This window comes from Marmota marmota, unplaced genomic scaffold (genome assembly GCF_001458135.2).
Source record: "Marmota marmota marmota unplaced genomic scaffold, marMar, whole genome shotgun sequence".
Taxonomy (NCBI): Eukaryota; Metazoa; Chordata; class Mammalia; order Rodentia; family Sciuridae; genus Marmota; species Marmota marmota.
Genome location: NW_026000272.1, coordinates 359,220 through 377,638, shown reverse-complemented (window position 1 = coordinate 377,638; position 18,419 = coordinate 359,220). Strand labels below are relative to the sequence as shown.

General features: G+C 42.4%; 2 protein-coding genes across 6 annotated transcripts in view; one reads left to right on the top strand and one right to left on the bottom strand.

The window, feature by feature from the left end:
- Positions 1–6,275: 6,275 nt before the first annotated feature.
- Positions 6,276–11,420, bottom strand: Cetn2 (centrin 2). 2 transcript variants are annotated; one of them, XM_015498002.2, is made up of 5 exons: positions 11,269–11,420; positions 10,054–10,212; positions 9,633–9,761; positions 7,303–7,440; positions 6,276–6,877 (listed from the first exon to the last, which is right to left on the bottom strand). In XM_015498002.2, exons 1-5 carry the CDS (start codon positions 11,269–11,271, stop codon positions 6,788–6,790), a joined length of 519 nt encoding a protein of 172 aa, XP_015353488.1. In that variant the 5' UTR covers positions 11,272–11,420; the 3' UTR covers positions 6,276–6,787. The 2 variants fall into 2 exon arrangements, with proteins under 2 accessions (XP_015353488.1, XP_015353487.1); XM_015498001.2 differs by lacking the exon at positions 11,269–11,420 and adding an exon at positions 10,798–10,818.
- An 85-nt stretch (positions 11,421–11,505) lies between these two features.
- The window catches only part of Nsdhl (NAD(P) dependent steroid dehydrogenase-like), a 27,900-nt gene continuing 20,986 nt past the window's right edge, over positions 11,506–18,419 (top strand). For 2 of the 4 annotated variants that reach the window (XM_015498000.2, XM_015497999.2), the window contains exon 1: positions 11,506–11,657. The gene's annotated coding sequence lies outside the window, so the exon portion shown is untranslated. Of the gene's footprint in view, positions 11,658–13,464; positions 13,487–17,397; positions 17,419–18,419 lie in introns of those variants that run through there. The other 2 variants (XM_048797046.1, XM_048797047.1) reach the window with 2 other exon arrangements.

The window sequence follows — 18,419 nt, the reverse complement described above, 5'->3', positions numbered from 1 at the left end:
TACAGTGAAGTCTAGAGGCAAGAAAAAGCTCATGTCCCAGTTGTAGGCAATGACACCATTTTGTGAGAATCCTAAGCAAGAAAAAGGTTTTGGCAAATAAATCTGGCATTTTACTTTCCTGCTCAGAATCCCATGATTAACCCCCATCACCCACAGAACGTCACTTTTGAAAGGAAAGTGACCACAACACTGGGAGCGACCAAGAGATCTTTATTGCAGCAGTGCAACAGAGGGAGAAAAAACTGAGAAAGAGAAGTGGGGGTTGGGGGCGGCTGGGGAAAGGACATTTTTANGCTATGTGTTCAGCCTTGAGCAGGGGGGCGAAGTGCTCAGCCTTGAGTGGGGGCTTGGACATTTGGGCTTAAAGCACAAACAGGTGATAAAGAACCAGACAGAGGGTTTGAGTGGCCAGGTCATCCTGCAGCTAACTTTGTTTGGCATGCCCTGCAGACAACTTATTCAGCCTGTCCTGCACCTAACAACTTTTGCATATGGAATTTATTAATATTAACCCCGACCCCTTTCTCCTTCTGCTACAACCACATGAGCTTCGTCATTGTTCCTCACTGTGCCAAGGCTGCTGCTGCTGCTGTCTCAGGGCCTTTTCACTTGCTGAATCCTCTGCCTGGCCTCTCTTTCTGCAGGTCTCCATAGGACTTCAGGTGCTTGTTTAAATGTCATCTCCATAGCCAGGCCTTCCATGACTACCCTGAGCCAAATAGCAACCCCTCCATCCTTTTCTACCTTCTTACCCTCCTTTATTTTTTTTGAGCTTGCTTTGCCTTCTCCTTTTTCCATGAGGATTTATTTTTTCATTGCAGGGCCTGGGTTAGAATAGGTGCTAAGTATTTGCTGAGAAAATGACCAAATGAATGGATCACAAAATGGTATGAGTAGTAGAGAATAATTAATTTCAAGAAGGCTAAAGCTGAAAATGAATTGAGGCTTTCAAAAAGTCTAAAAACAGATAAGTAAAATGCTTCTTAGTGTAAGAAATGGAAAGAGCAATTTCTTGAAAGAAAATAAATCATCTTTCTTTGGCACTTTTCCTTCAGGAAGATTGATCTTCAAGCTTAAAACGTTGGAGAATAGAGAAGGATAGTGGGAAGTCCAGGGGAGTGGTGAGGTTGCTGGATCTCAGAGAGTCCCAGGACTGAATGATTGCAGGAAATGTCAAGATAGGAACAGAGTGTCATAGAGATCCCCAGGCCCCTGAGCAGCAAGGAAGCAGTAGTCTCTTGCCTTGGGCACAGTGTGGAAATGGTGCTAGAGCTGCCGCCTCAGGAGAAAAATTCAAGCAGGGCCAGGAAACCAGCAGAACTCAGGTAATTCCCGTGTGGATGAAAAATCTCAAAACTAGATGCTCTCCCCAAACACACACACACACACACACACACACACACTACTATGGCACAGTGCTATGGGTTTTTACATTTCTCTCCACACCTCTTTTCAGGGCAGTAGCCTGAATCTTTTTGGTTCACAAACTCTTTGAACAAATGTGATACAAATTTCCCACCTGCATATACCCGCAAATCATGCACATTATTTTAAGAGATTTAAGAACCTCCTCAGAGCAATTCATGGGCTCTTGGAGTCTATATGTCCCAGGTTAGGAAGCTCTGTTTTAAAGGAACACACTGGGGCTGGAGTTGTGGCTCAGTGGTGGAGCATACGCCTAGCATGTGTGAGGTACTGGATTCTATTCTCAGCACCACATAAAAATAAATAAATAAAATAAAGGTAGCTTCTATCTCCAACTAAAAAATATTTTAAAAAAGAACTGTTAAAGGGACACACTTAAATTACAATGCTGGGATTAATTATGTGACACTATAGTTGAAGATTGCAGCTAAATTCTGAATTTAATTATTCAACAAACATTTACTGAATGACAATCATGTGACAGGCCCTGTTGTTTGCTCTTCAGATTATTTGTTTATTTAATCCTCAAAACTGCCCTCAGCATTACTGTATGCACTTCTGGTCAAGACACTTGGGGTATAAGAAGATTTTTTGTCTGAGATAGGAACATATGAGTGTCCTGGGGCTGCTGTAACAAAGTACCACAGACTTAGGGCCTCAACCACAGAAATGCATCGTCTCCCAGGTCCAGAGGCTGGAAATCCAAGACCAAGGTGTGGGCAGAGCTGGTTCTTTCTGAGGTGGTGAGGGAAAGGTCTGCTCCAGGCCTCTCTCCTTGACTTGATGGCTGCCTTCCTCTGTGTATCTTCACAATATGTTCCCCATTTCTGTATCTCTGTATTCAAACTTCCCCTTTTTATAAAAACACCAGTCCCCTTGGATTAGGGCCACCCTAATGATCTCATCTTTATTCGATTACGTCTGTATTTCCAAATACGGTTGCATTCTAAGGTACTGGGGGTTAGGCGTTCCAACATAAGAATTTGGGAGGCCACAGTTTAAACTGAAACAAGGGATCATGGTTGAAAAAAGAGCTACAGAAGTCTAGAAAATTTTAATGACAGTAAATCCTTGGTATAGGAAGAACAAACTGAGTAAACCTGATCAAGGATGGAGCCTTGTACCAAGCACAGAGCACAGCCCTGAAGGAACCTGAGGCATAGCTGTGTCCTTCCCTTGAGAAGTGTTGGATATAGCTGTGGAATCTCAATAAGCCTGCGTAGCAGGTAAACAATTTTGATTGCACACACTCAGAAATGCAAACATGTCACTGTATTCTCTTTTAATTAGACTCAGTGGGGCATCCATCCAAAGACCTATCATTCCATCAGTGCCCACGCCTATTAGCCATTTCCAAGGGACTCCCAGCCCCACCAGGATTCTTCCCAATGGGAATACTCTCCATCATGCTCCAAGGCTGTTTGAACACTAGGAAGATCCAGTTTAAACCACTCAAGAGCTCTAAAGGATTTGGTGGCACTGCTGCAAGACCTCTTTGTCCTGGCACTCCATCTAGTGGCTAAGGACCTATTTGCAAGACTGCTGCCTTCCAGAATTACAGCCAGGGAAGTCCTCTCTATGCCTAAACGTTTTCAGGAAGGAGGAAGCACTGCGGAGGAATTTACACATATAAGAAAAACACAGACCTAGGGAAAAGATGGGGGATATGTCAATTGAGACAATGGAGAAGCCAACTGGGATGTTGAAAGATGCCAAATATATAGAGAGAAATGAACTCTATATCAAGGGCAATACACATCAGCACTTACTAAGAAAAAGCATCCAATTTAGGAAAAAAATAAAAAAGAAAAACAGGCTAATGGACAGTGATCATTAGTGGTGAGGAGGAGTAGGTTGGCTGTGCTCAAATCTGCAGATAGGCCATCACTCACTGTGTACCCATGGTGCATCAGACTCTATGTGAGGTACCCGGTAACTTGTCCACTTCCTTTGACCTCATAGCACCCATATATTATAGATGAGCGAACTGAGGCTCAAGAGGGATAATTTCTATCCTCTAAGGCCACAGCTGTTGAGTAGAAGAGTTGGGATTTGAACCAGGTGTGATTGAATCTAAAGGCCATACTCCTTCGCTGGGTAAAATAATGGCACAAAATGCTTAGATGCTTATCTAAATGCTTAGATGGATTATCTTGGGAAAAGACATTGAAAAGTCAGCTACAGGGACACTGAAGAAATGCAAATTTGGCTTGAGGTGATGGCGTTAGAAATGAAAAAAGAAGAGTGGATCAGAACAACTACTAGAGGGAAAGTCTTGGTGACATACTGGATATTCAGGGCGAAGAGGAGAAAAGAAATAAAAATGACACCAAGCCTCTAAACCAAAGCAATCAGAGAGATAAAAGCAAAAGGCAGTGATTAAGGAGTCAGTGAACAGTCAGAAGAGAGGGAGACTTGAGCACCAGCCACATCAAGTGCCGACAGTGATATTCTTAGCAATGGGCTCAGAACCCTCGTAAATTCAGGGGGCTGCTGATGGAGATTTAGATCGCCAAATATGTCCAATATGTCCCAGCATGGCACACCAGGATGGTGATACTGCTCCACAACCGCAGTTGATGCATATAGATTATTTTTGCTACAATTAATAGTGCAGGCTATTCTAGCCCCTTCCAGCATGTGCAATAAGCAGGTTATAAGACCAAGTGGAAAAGACAGCAATTTGCAGTAGGGCACTAATCACAATAATGATAGCAGGCTCAAAAATGGTAGTTCAGGGCTGGGGCTGTAGCTCAGTGGCAGAGCACTTGCCTAGCATGCATGAGGCACTGGGTTCGATCCTCAGCACCACATAAAAATCAACAAATAAAATAAAGGCATTCTATCCATCTACAACTATCAAAAAAATTTTTTTTAAAAAAAGGTAGTTCATGGGCTGTGGGGGAACTTGACTTCATGAGTGAGTACCATCTAGGAAATAAGGAGTTCCAGTCAAACTCAAGGGTGTGGAAGCATCTAGGCCATTTCTGTGGAGTGATGATAAAGTTGTGATTGCTGTTAAACTGTTATTTTGAGTATATTACTCCCACTCTGTGCTGCCAAAACTCTAGTATTTGAAAGTGTGACAAAACATAAAGTCGAGCAGCCCTGGCACATGGTTGTAGCTGAATGCAGGAACTCCCTGAGCAGGAGCCAGCTCCTCTTTTGAGGCTGAGTTTTAAGGGTGGCCAAAGAAGAGCCAGAGATCCTGTTATTTTGGTGGCATTTGGAATATCAGCACTCTCAGAAGCCACTTAACTTTAGGGAAATTACCCCCAGTGGCTTCTGGAGAAGCCCATGGCTGCAAGCCCTATGTCCCCTGAAAGACTTGAATCTAATCTCACAATCTTTTAGGCTGCCTAAGAAAATGGTAAAATGTGTGTTCTTTCTTATTATCCCAGTCAAGGTAGAATTTTAAAAAATGAAAGACCTCAAAATAAAAATGTTAAGTGTGATAGAGGGTAATTCAATTGATTAGCCATCCTGCAATGTATGCATTTCAAGACATAATTGTGTAAAAACAAATGGGAAATGGGATCCTGTCCATTTCTTTCTAATATTGTGTCTATTATGAGATCACATGACCCTTATAAGAGAAAAGCAATGTGACAAAGGCCAAATCCTCCTAGCAAATGCTGTCAACTGACTTTGGGGCCAATAAACATGTATGTTTCATGGACCTACATTTAACAATAAAATTTATGTGATAACTATAACAAAAGAATGAGAGTAAGACTGGCCATTTCTGAAATACCCAATTCTTTGAACAACTATAAAGTCAGATCTTTTATGTATGTTTTGATTCAACCCCAGCTACTCTGAGTTAAGCACAGCTCTTTTCTTCATTGCATACACAAAGTACCTAAGGACACTCTGTGTAAGGCTCAGCTGGGAGGCATGGCAAAGTCCACATTTTTGTGCCACTAAGTCCAAGGACGAGGCACAGGACTACACCTCTTTAACCCATTTCTCGTGTGGGGTTGCCAGTTGAAATACAGGATGCCCAGATAAATTTAAATTTCACATCAACAGTATAAAGTCCAAAGGGGATATGTGAAAAATATTAAATAAAAATATTTAATGGGGGCTGGGGTTGTGGCTCAGTGGTAGAGCACTTGCCTAGCATGTGAGAGGCCCTGGGTTTGATTTTTCAGCACCACATGTAAATAAAGTCCAGTGACAACTAAAAAAAAATATTTTTAAAAATCTAAAAAAATATATTTAATGGGCTGGGGATATGGCTCAGTTGGCAGAGTGCTTGCCTCACATGCACAAGGCCCTGGGTTCAATCCCTAGCACCACACCAAAAAAATATTTAATATGTGTAACTTACTGATGATCTGAAATTCAAATTTATATAGCTGTTCTCTTGTAGCTCAATCAGACAACCCTATTTCCAGGGGACCAGGATGCTTCTCTTGCAAATAATCCTACATAGGACCAGGAGAGCAGCTAGACAAAGTCCTTTTCCTTTCCAACACAACTCCAAGAGTCTATGAGACACTGTAAGCAAAGGAATTCACCAGTGTGACCTATTGTTGGTATAGCCTGGCTCTCCCCATTTTATCAAAGCACAAATTACCCATGAGACTCCTTTTTGGCTTTATATTTTCGCTAAAACTATTTTAGGGCATCATAAGACTTAGATGAAATGGAAATTTTGCTATTTTTGCAAACCCACAGATTCTCAAAGCAAGAAATACTTCAAGTCAGAAAAGCAGCAAAACATTATTTCATTTCCTGTCCACAGGCTGGTAAGGAGTTTTCTCTGTACCATGCTACCTTCAACACATGTGTCTAGATGAATTCGCAAATCAAGGCTAAAGAACTCATCCTTAGAGAACAAAAGCTCAAATTAAGAAAGGTTTTATTTTTCCTGACAAAATAAATAGCATTAACACACATACAAATGCCAGAGAAAGAGTTCACTGGATTTTATAAAAGAGAAAACCACACACAGGTTTCAACTAGCAATCAGAACCACTGCAGAATGACCACTGCTTGTGGTGACATAAGTACAACATGTGCTTGTCTAAGAAGTTGTTTTGTGTTTGCATCTATGTGGAAATGCATGACAAAAGTGAAGCAATGCAAGGTGAAATGGCAGGTAGTCAAACTTTAAGCCCCTTTTCTCCACTCTAATGTGCTCTCATTCTGCTTTTGAGAATTAAAGTAATTGGTAGGTCATTTTACAAAGAACTTTAATATCAAAGACTTCTTCCAAAAATCTAAAATAGACTCAAGGTCATGAGGAAAGTTATACAGGATAGTGGGGGGTTGTGTTCTCAAAAGCCAGATTTCACACAATGGCAGGCACTAAATCTAGTCACGTGTGCTTGCAGTAGAACAGAAGACACTGAAGTTAATAGAGGCTGGTCTTTTTCATGATGCGCAGGAACTCCTGCTCATTGACCTCTCCATCTCCATCTCGATCAGCTTCATCAATCATTTCCTGCATGACAGTAAGGATTCAGGTTATATTAATTAATTAACTAAAAGGTGATTAAGCAATGGGCTTTTAAAAATGTTATGTGAAAGCATGACTGCAGTTTACCTAAGCAGATATGATAGATAAATACTTAAAATTATTCCTAATAAATTATTTGAAAATCAAGTCACACATTGTCAATCATATCAATTGGAGGGGACCTTGAAGATCACCTTAACTAGACATTAAAAAAAGCATATATGTGTTTTTCTGGAAGCAGGGTTCATAAGGTGTGTCACATTCACAAAGGAGAATTAAGTTGTCAGTAGAGGGACAAGAAGACACTAGCTTTCCTTCAAAGATGTGCTCCCACCAGATAAAATGGAACCCAGAAAAGCTAGAGGGCTCAAAGGTAGGAATTCTTAGTTCTACACTCAGGTATTACAGACCTGCAGCTCCTCATCAGTCAGGTTCTCACCCAACTCTTTGGCCACGCGCTTCAGATTCTTGAATGATATCTTTCCAGTTTCATCATCATCGAAGAGCTTGAAAGCTTTCAGGATTTCTTCTTTGGTATCTTTCTCAGACTTAACAAGTAGAACAGAAAATACATGAGTAAGAAATTACCACAGCTGGTCATGTCCTGCAGCCCACTCACTCTGTCTTTTCCAACAGCATTACATGAGTCTAGATATGGGGCAATAGGAAGCTAGACAAGCCATGTTCTCCAATCTGAGGTGACATTGCCTCCTAATCTACTGCCCTATCCCATATCTAGTTCATAACTGCTTCAGAATTCAGTGGAAAGAGCTGTCTGCTTGGTGCAATAAGCCAAGAGTCTTTGAGGAATAGACATGAGGACTTGTTTTGGGGGCCTAAAGTACTGTTACCATAGGTAGAAGCTGTAGGCTTCTGCAGCAAACCAAGGCCAGGCTTTTTAATGTGCAGCACCAAGTAACACTAGAAATCTACACCAGCTGCCACTAATTGTCTCTTGTTCAGAACTTTCCCCAATTCTGAAGCCAAGGAGGAACTTACAAGAGAACTTGCTTGTTGGATTCATTCCTTAACCCCTCTACCCTCCTCTCCCCACTTTACCCTATGGTCTCAATGATTGCCTTCATGACATAGGTCCTAGGTTGCAGAGAGCAAATATAAGCCAGGATAGAAAAAGACTAATAAAATTACTAAAAACCTAGAGGTTAAAAAGGAAATATAGGGGCAGAGGCTGTAGCTCAGTGGTGGAACATTTATCTTGCACATATGAGGCACTGGGTTCAATCCTAAGCACCACATAAAAATAAATGAATATAATAAAGATATTGTGTCCATCTACAACTAAAAATATTTTTTAAAAAAAAGAAAATATAGGGCTGGGGATGTGGCTCAGTAGTAGAGCACTTGCCTAGCATGTGTGAGGCACTGGGTTTGATTCTTAGCACTGAATATAAATAAATAAAATAAAGGTCCATTGACAACTAAAAAATTATTAAAAATACAAAAGATTATACCTAAAAGGTTATTTATATAAACTAAGGAGATACAGGATTCATTTTTAAATTAAAGGAGCAGTGGGTAGAGTTAAAATTAGGGAAAATACACTGCTGAGGTGGAAGAACAGGCAGGGAAGAAAGAGAGGTTATTCTACTCATTATATTGCAGAGTTATTAAAGCCCAAATATTTCAAAAGGTACCTGCCAATAGCTATAAATGGAGAGAGCCCCTAATAAGAGCAATCTGGGAACTTACTTTGAATGTGGGAGAGCTTTACTAGGTGGCTACAAAATGTTGAGTCTTCTGATCTCCTATATTAGTCCACAAAGAAAAATGTAGGCATGACTAGATTATTTCAAAGAAACAAAATTGGCAGAGAAAGAGGTAAGACCTGCGCCCTTGGAAACACACCTAGGATAATAGAGGGTAACCTATATACAGGCAAACAGAGAGAAGATGAGCCACATTAAGGAGCCAGGTGGTCAATGAAAGAACAAGGCCTTAGATGTTGGCCCAGTGAGAATAGCTTATGTTCTCTTGACCCTTTGGATCATTTAAAAGGGTGACACCTGAGAAACTAGAGAATGGATGAGTGCAACCTTAGATGTGCTGGTAAAACATATCCTCACTGCAGCAGAAAGCACAGGTGCTGAAGTAAGTACCCTTAGCCTGAGTTGCCCAGAATAAAAACTGGAGAGAAGGGTTCTGAATGTTAAAGTATATGGGTTTTGTTTTGTTAAAATGATAAGTATTTAAAACTGTCGGGGCTTATAGGTTTTCTTCTTGTCATTATCCCATCAGCTAAAGAAGGATAATTGCCAAAAAATGAAAGCAGCTGAACTTCTACTACTTTACAGAGGGTAAAATGATTTCTTAACTTTGTGACCTTGAAATAAGCCAAGTAAACAGACATATGAAAAATTGTGGTATATAAGTGTAATAAGAATTGTAATGCAAAAAAAACAAATTTATGTATAAAGACATGAATTGGTGTGAACATATTTATATACAGATATGAAAAATTGTGGTTTGTGTGTAATAAGAATTGTAATGTGTTCCATAGTCGTGTATTTAAAAAAATAAAATCAATTAAATTAAAAAAAAAAAGAAAAAAACCAAGTAAAACTCAAGCATCCAACTTCTCAGTTGAAAATACTATCATTTATCAGGCAAACTCTCCAGATTTTACTGACTGACTTTTCTTCAGTGAAGTCATGTTTAAATGTACATTTAAATGTATCTGCCATTATGGTGGACAACATGCTGATTATCTTAGTTAACTTACCATTTTCTGAGTCATCACAGTCAAAAAGTCACTGAAATTCATTTTTCCCGTCCCTTCTTTGTCAATTTCACTTATCATTTTCTTGATTTCTTCTTTCTTAGGTTCAAAGCCCAGGGCTCTCATTGCCACCTATAATTAAAACAGGATCATCTCAATAAGCACATGGAAGCCAAGCAGAGGCAAAAATAACTGCTACAATAATATTAAAGTGATTGAAGAACACATTAACGTAGATCTAACTGATATTTGCAATCATCTTTACTGAATAACACTTGAGGTAAGTAAAAGCAGGGGAAAAAAAACACAGTACATCCTCCCATTAATTTCTGCAGGGAGAAGAGGGTCCAAGGGATGATGTAGTGAGAAGAAAAAGACAAGGAGGAGGAAAGCCAGTAGAGTAGAAAAAAAATGTAGAGCTTACCTTTAGTTCCTTAACATCTATGGTCCCAGTTCCATCAGCATCAAAAAGATCAAAAGCTTCCCGAATTTCTTGCTTCTGGTCTTCAGTAAGCTCTGGCTTAGGACTCATCCTTTTTCGCTGGGCACTTGACGCTATATTTGTCTTCTTAAAATTGGAGGCCTTTAAACATTATACAAACACATGAGTATGATACAGTACCTATTTTGTGTAAGATAGTTACAGACACCCATGTATATTTTAAAAATATTTTATACCAATTTTAAAGCTCTGCTTAACAAAAAAGAGGAAGTTTTACTGGAAAGAACAACGAATCTATTCATGAACCTCTACCCCCCCTCCTTCTTTCGTGGTTTTTTTTCTTTTTCTTTTCTTTTTTTTTTTGAGACCTCTTTTCTCCATATTATACACAATGGTGGGATTCATTGTTACAAATTTGTACTTGCACACAATATAACAATATAATTTCGTCTGTATCTTCTCCCATCCCCTCTCTTTTGTTTAGTAGTGTAGTTAGAAGCAAAGAGATACCTTGATCTTAAAAATCATCCAGAAAAACAGCTAGCCAAGGAATTGACTGTGAACAACTAGAGATGCTCAACTCTCTCTGATTTTCGTGATGCACCCACTTACAGTACTGGTTCCCAAGAAGACTCTGAATTTTCCAATTACTTCTAAATTTTCCCAAATATTATTAAGATATGTATTCTGTCAATATCATGCCATAAAACCCAATCCATTCAGTACCTTCATTCCTTTTCCAAGAAGCTGGAAGCACCTCCTGAGTGCCCCGTATTTAAATTGCAAAATATGGATTAACAATCAGAACAATACACCACCTGGCCAGTTCTATGGAAAAACTTTAACTAAAGCCGGTGGCCAGGAAGCCAGGGTCTGAAAGGAGTTGGGGCCTAAGGGGAACTTGAGTCTTCTTTGCATATGGAGGGTCACCGAGGGACTTCGGAAAGGTCAGAGGAGCCCAAGGGCCGTGTAGAGGCCAGCTGTGGGTGGAGGGGGGTTGGGGGACAATAGCTAAGCGCAGGCCCAGAGGGGCGGCGGGCGGCTCTAGTCTCTACCCTACCCTTCCGGGATAGAGCTCAAAGGAAGAACGGGTGCGCCAAAGCCAAGCAAGGCGCAGGAGAGGCGGCTTGGCGGGACAAGGGCCTGGGAAGGGCTCAATCTGGGGACGCGCGGAGTGGCCGCGCGGCCAGTACTCACCATTGCAAAAGAACTCCACTGTTGGTTGTTACAGCAACGGCGTACACACAGATTAGGTGCCCGCTGTTCCCACCGTCCTGCGCGCGCGCGCCCCGGGTTCCCATTGGCCTAGGGCCGGAGTAGGTGGGGCTAACCCGGCAAGGCCCAGGATCAGGGCAAGGGGCGGTGTGCTGACGACTAAGACTTATCCTCATTGGGCAAGATCACGCTACAAACGTCCATTGGCTGATCCTATGCCGAACCGGACCAATCCCGTTGGTGGAGGAAACTCGGCTGATTCTCAGCTCATGCAGGCTAGGAAAAGAGAGTGGTGGTCGGCAGCTGCAACTCTGTGGGTGTAGGCCACGGACAAGCGGAGGCAGGCTGAGAGAGCGCCTACAGACAGACGGGTAAGAGTCATGACCTTGTCTTTGGGGGGCCGTCTTGTGTCTGCAGCTGGACCGAGCAGGAGGGCGAGGGGCTGAGTGGGGCGGTTCGGATCGGGGGCGGGGGGTTTCTGGTCTGCCTAGGACTGAGTGAGGGACTCCCAACATCAGAGGGGCCAGAAAAGACGTGAACTTACAAGTGGGAATGGGAACTGTATTCACCCGGCAGCTGAGACTAGGAAAGGTTAAGAGGCGTGCTGAGCTTTGTTGTCAAGGGTCAGACCTCTGGGACTTAAAAATCTAATTCAGCCAAAGTTTTTTTCTTTAAAAGTGTGCCTTCACGGAAGAATCAGTTTAGTTTTGACCTGGGTAAAACCAGCCCAGGATAGTGAGCGGAGGACCTTGGGAACATACTGTTAATGGAGTGAAGAAGATAATAGCAAGTGTGAGAAGCCTGAGAGGTCTTCAAAATATCCTGTTTGGCAACCACCCTCACAATGTAGACAGAGGGGAGCGTCATAGGTCAAGACACCCTCATGAACAAAGTCACAGGAGTGTAGGAAATGTGTAGCAGGCTTGGAAAATTAAAAAAGAGCACATGCAAGGGTATGGCAGAAATGAATTTGTACCCGTGCCTCCTTAACTAGCTCATTGCTTCCCCTCCAAACAGTGGGACAATAATTTAGGCAAGTTGAGGACAGAATATAAATTTATTGGCTGACAAAGGCTTGGGGCTTATTAGCACCCCACAGGTGGAACTTCTGCCTCTTGAGCAGTGATTCAGGTTTAAAAGCTTTCAGTTATATTTGACACTTTTCCTGTCCCCTACCACATATTGAGCCTCCAAGTTCAAACAGCACTGCCGCTGAAATGCCCTTTCTTTCTCTTTTTGCCCCTGCTGCGTTTCAAGACTTCATGTTCAGCCTCCCAACTAGTCGCAGTCATAGTTCTCATCACGATATGCAAACCTGGCATGATGTGCCCCGCAACCATCATCCCCACAATTGGTCTTCTTTTCCTCTATCCTGGCTCAGTTCAGACCCAGAATGCTGGTTTTGTTGTTGGGCGTCAAATGCCAGGCACTGAACTTTTGTCCCAACTGTCCCTTCTGTCTTCTGTGCCCACATCTTTTCTTCCTCCAGGTCTTCACCCAGCTCTCTTCTCAGTGAGACCACCCTTACCCTGAGCACCCTATTTAGTGCTGCAACCCTCAGTACACTCCCTCACCTTACTCTACTTTTTTCCCCATAGTACTTATTACCTTGTAACCAACTGTCAGTTTTATTTGTTTTGTTCTTTGTTGCCCTGCCACTAAAAGGCAGGCTCCCTGAGGGCAGACATCTTTGTTTTGTTCACTGTTGATGCTCCAGTCCATGGAATAGGGAGGGGCACATATAGGGACTTAGTAAACCTGTGTCAAACAACTAACCAGTAGCCTCCTGTTTCCTACCTCTCACCTATCTATTCCACCCTGCTCCACCAGATGAATTCTTCCAGTTAACAGCTCTTATCAGTCAGTGCCCTTCAGAGGCTTCCCATAACTGTGAAGTAAAGTTCATAAAAGCCTCCTGCTATTTTATCCCTGCGAATGCTTCCAGGTTTCCCTCCATAGCCCTTGTGCTGAAGTCTTGGTTGCCAGCCTGTATCACTGTTGGGAGGTAGTGGAACCTTTAGGAAAGGAAGTCAGATCATTGTGGATGTACTGTAGAAGAGGATATGGAGCCCCTGCCCCTTCTTCTCTATCTCTTTGCTAATCTGCCTCCTTCACTACACACTTCTGCCATCTGTACCGACTGCCTCACGACAAGCCCAGAGCAACAGGGTCAAGAAACTGACATCAAACTTCCAAAACTGTGAGTCAAAATAAACCATTCCTCTTTTTAAGTTGATTATTTCAAATGTTTTGTTAGAGTAATGGAAAGCTGACTGACACACCTTATTTCCCAGTCCACAGGGTGGCAGCCTCACACAGAAGAGATGAACACAAGTTTTATCTGGGTTTTGTGCCAACTGTGTGACCCTGGGCAAGTCCCTTGATTTCTGAGCCTCAGTTTCTCATCTGTTGAGTAAAACCAATGCTGTCTGCTTTACTAGATACTTTTTGAACCTTTTTTTTTCTGGTACTGAGGATTGAACTCATGGGCACTCGACCACTGAACCACATCCAAAGCCCTGTTTTATATTTTATTTAGAGACAGGGTCTCACTGAGTAGCTTAGTGCCTTGCTTTTTCTGAGGCTGGCTTTGAACTCACAATCCTCCTGCCTCAGCCTCCCGAGCCACTGGGATTGCATGCACCACCATGCCCAGCTTACTTTTTGGATCTTAATGGAATAATATACTCATATATAAAAGAGTCTGACATTTAGCAGGTCTCCAGGCAATACTAAGTTCTTTTCTCTGACATGTTCTAATGATTTTCACTACTTGGCATGCCTGGGGCCCTTAGGCTTGGCTAAAATCTCTTCACTGTACAGCCTGAGTGATCTGATCATAACCCACACCCCCGCCTACAACTTCAGGGTCACATAGCCCCTGTATGTTGTCAACTTTATTCCTAGTCTTACTTCACACTTGCCGTGACACAACTTGTCAGGTATCAGAATATGCTGGATCTTTGCCACCATCTTGTTTGACTCATTCTTTGGGGGCCTTACAACTCAGCTTTGGGGTTACTTTTACTGACCCAGCATCCTATAATGGTGGTCTGGTCTTACCCTCCTTGAGGCTCAAACATACTTCTGTAATTCTTTATAGCTTCCTGTCTCCCACATGAGAAGGTGGCCTCCTTGAAGGTTGAGGTTGTCTTTTATGCAGCATCTGCCTGATGGTGGCTAGTAGTCAGTGACTTGTGAATGAGCCTCCACTTTTAACCTTGCTTAAGCCCCACAGAAGCTCTGAGGTAGGCAGATGAGGAGAGGACTCTTAACCAGCAGCAACAGGGTCATTCAGTTGTCACTTGAACCCAGGATGAGAACATCAACAGGTGCTGGGGGACAGAGCTTTCCAGAGGGGGCAATTGAGCTTGAAGGATGAGGGAACCACACCATGAATAGGAAGCACTAAAAGACACACACACACACACACACACACACACACCCCTGAGGTCTGGGAAAGTCAAAGTCAAGTCAGATTGTACCAGCGAAGTAATGGCTCACCTGAGAGCTCTAAAGACCTAGCTGCTGGCCTCACTGGTCCTAATCTGCATGGTTTCTCCCCTGTATCACATCTTGGAGTTGTGAAAGGGGAGACCTTACATTTGTTTGCACAGGGCTCCTGCTTTGCAATACTTTCTCAAAGAAACTTATCCATAATGAAAGCATGCACCAGCACCAGGAGAATCCCTCTCTTTTCATTAGATCCTTAAACCCAGTATCACCAGGGTACTGAGCATGAAGCGAGCAGGTATGGGAGACAGGAAGTCCTCCTTTATAATCTGAGACTCAGTTCCCATACCAGGATTCCAAACAGAGATCTGAGAAATGTTACTTTGCTTTTCTTGGAGGGCCACACTCTACTAATTGAGTCCTTTTGGGGAGTATATTTTGCCTGGAATCCTGTTCTTGTTTCTTCCTCCAAGTGGGTACTACCTGCCTGTGGATTACAGTGATGAGCTCCTGGTGGCCAAGTTCTTGCTTCCTGCACTACACTCCTTTAAAAGGTGGAGGCACTCATCTCTCTTTGTTTGGTTTGAAACACACTGTCCCTTTTGTCTCTAGGAGTCAGTGACCTGGAACTATCAGGGCTATCTTGCTCTCTTCATCAAATCCTATCAGCAGCCCAAAAGTGGAGCAAGGAGCTTGAGTTTCACCAGTACAAGATGAATCTCTCTTCTTAAATCATTATTAGCCTAAGACTCTGTTCCAGTGGAAATGGGGAGTGCACATCCTGATTTTTAATGGATTCATAGAAGCTTTTGATGTATAAGCCCCTAGAACTTTGCTCCTTGAGGGTCCTATATTCAATACTTTAGAGCTATTTTTCAATGTAAACATGTAGTAAAATAGACATAGCTGAAAATGTACATTAACCATTTTTAGGTGTACATGTCAGTGGCTTAAATACATTCCCATCATAGTGCAACCCTCACTACCATCCAGCTAGGAACTCTTCTTATCCTGCAAATTGAAACCCTATACCCATTAATAGTCATTCCATGCCCCCTCCCACAGCCCCTGGCAACTGTCAGTCAGTCTCTATTTGCCTACTCTGGGTACCTCAAATGAATGGTACCAGGCAGCATTTGTTCTTTTGTGCCTGGGTTATTTATTTCACTTAGTGTGATGTTCTCAAAGTTTATCCATATTGTAGCCTGCATCAGAACTTCATTCCTTTTTATGGATGAGTAATATTCCATGGTATAGATACACCACTTTTGTTTAACCATTCATCATCCATCAAAAGACATTTGGGTTGGGTTGCTTTCACCTTTTGTCTGATAGTGAATAATGCTGCTATGAACATGGATGTACAGATATGTGTTCCAAGTGCCAGCTTTCCATTTTGGGGGGTCTATACCCACAAGTGAAAATGTTGCCTCATATGGTAATTCTATGTTTAATTTTTGAGTAATTGCCATATTGTTTTCCACAACAGTTACACCACTTTACATACCAGGAAAATTCTATGAGCATGCCATGAGGGTTCCAGTTTCTCCATATCCTCACCAACACTTATTATTTTCTGCTGACTGACTTTTGGATAATAGCCATCCTAATGGATGTGAGGTGGTCTCTCCTTGGGGTTTTGATTTTACTTCCCTAATGATTAGTGATGTTGAACAATGTTTCAAGTACTCATGAGCCATCTTGAGAAGTATATCTTCTTCAGATAAATGTCTGTTGGATCAGAGCTACTCTTGATATTCTTTAACCTGACTCTCTCCAAAGTCTCTTTGGGAGACTCCTTTGTTGCTTCTCTGAGCTTCTGCTGGCCCCAGGCTTTCCTAGACTTATGGCCACTTCATTCTGGTCACTGTATTCATCTTCTCCTGGCATCCTCCTCTTCTCTCTGTGTCTCTTCTCTTTGTGTCTTGTCACTGGATTAGGGCCTACCAGAATAACCTCCTCATCATCTTTACTTCCACAAAGGCCCTTTCTCTGAATCAGGGTACATTCACAGGTTCCAGAGATTAGAATGGAAACACATCTTCAGGGGGGTTACCACTCACCCCTCTGTAATAGTTCAGCAGTGTCTTCACATGGCTGAGGGATGATTAAATCTAATCTTTTGCTTTAATTAAGAACTGAATAAAGCATATTTAGGTCATTCATTGTGTTATTCTTTGAAGAGGTGGAAGAAAGGGGGGTCATACCTCTTTCTACCCAAATTTGTAAGTCTCAATCTGTCTTATTCTTTTGTGTGTGCTAGGGATGGAACCCAGGCCTTGAGCATGTTAAGCACACACTCTACCACTGAGCTAAACCCCAGCCCTGTGTTATTCCTTTTTCACATTCTGTGTATATACTTTACAAAGTATACCCATTAGGCAGCATGGGCTTGTTGAGGCCTGGAAGCTGTTTACCCAGCAGAGGTATAAAGCAATGGAAAAATTTAAAGATGACCAATAAGGAGGTGGGGTAAAGTAGACTGCTGCAGAGGAAGTAACATTTCTGATGATAGTAATAGTGGTCTTTAATGGTGTGGTCACATTCTTTGGCACTGTGTTGAGGGTGTTGCATGCATTTTCTCATTTACTCCTTATAGTGATCTTATGAGGCTATTCACTTTCCAGATGAGGAAGCAGGCACAGATCTTCAAATAACTCTCCAGAGGGCATCCTGTTGGTAAGAAGCTGAGCTGGGATTTGAACTCATGCAGCTCTGGATTCATTAAAGTATTGCCAACTGTGTTGAAGAGTTGGGTAATTTATGCTTTTCATAGGCAGCAAAGGAGAGCAGAGATTTTGAGGAGCCGAGGCCTCCAGTCTTGGGCCAACATAGCCTGGTTAGCCCTGTCATTGGATCCTGCAAGCTTCTGAGCAGAAGACCATCATGGCCCCATCCTCAGACCTCTTCCTAACAGAGGTCAATAATGACCTTGGCAGGGTCCGAAGTTGGATTGGGGTGGGGGAATGTCCTTACCCCATAGATGTCATATGCCTTCCTGTTTGCTTGTCTTTCCCTGAGAATCAGTGGATATTTTGATTATAGTACAAACAAAACCAGATGCCTAACAGAGCTCCTAGATGGAAGTTTAGATGAGAATTTCTGTAGGTGATGTTGAGCAGCAGGGGCTCTGTGCAGGTGTGTGCATATACACATACATAGCCATGAGTCTGGCAGACACACAGGTGCCCACTTGGTACTGGGCTGCGTGCCTGTGATACAACACCAAAAAAGACAGCTCAGACTCTGAGGTTTTTTGGAACAAGGTACCAAAATCCAATTTCCATTTACTCTGGTCCTATTATACATTGAGCCAAATGAGTCAAATTTTAGCTATATGCATTTGGGATAAACAGATGACAGGGCCCCAGCCAGTGTGCATGGCACTATGGGATAAAGGGGGGGTCATAGAAAGCAAAGAACTGCAGACTGACTTTGCTTTTTCATTGGATGTATTGTACTAAGGCCCAGGCATAGTCAAACTTTGAAATACATTTTTCTAATAACTTCCATTATGAGTTCAGAGAACTGTGCACCTCAAATGGCCCCATCAGACATTGAGAGTCCAAACATCCATTTCAAGGCCACTTCATCCTTCCGTATTCCCACAAAATCCATACACTCACATAATCAGCTCCTTTGGGGACACATGTTAGCCCACTTGTTGAACATGGTGGCGC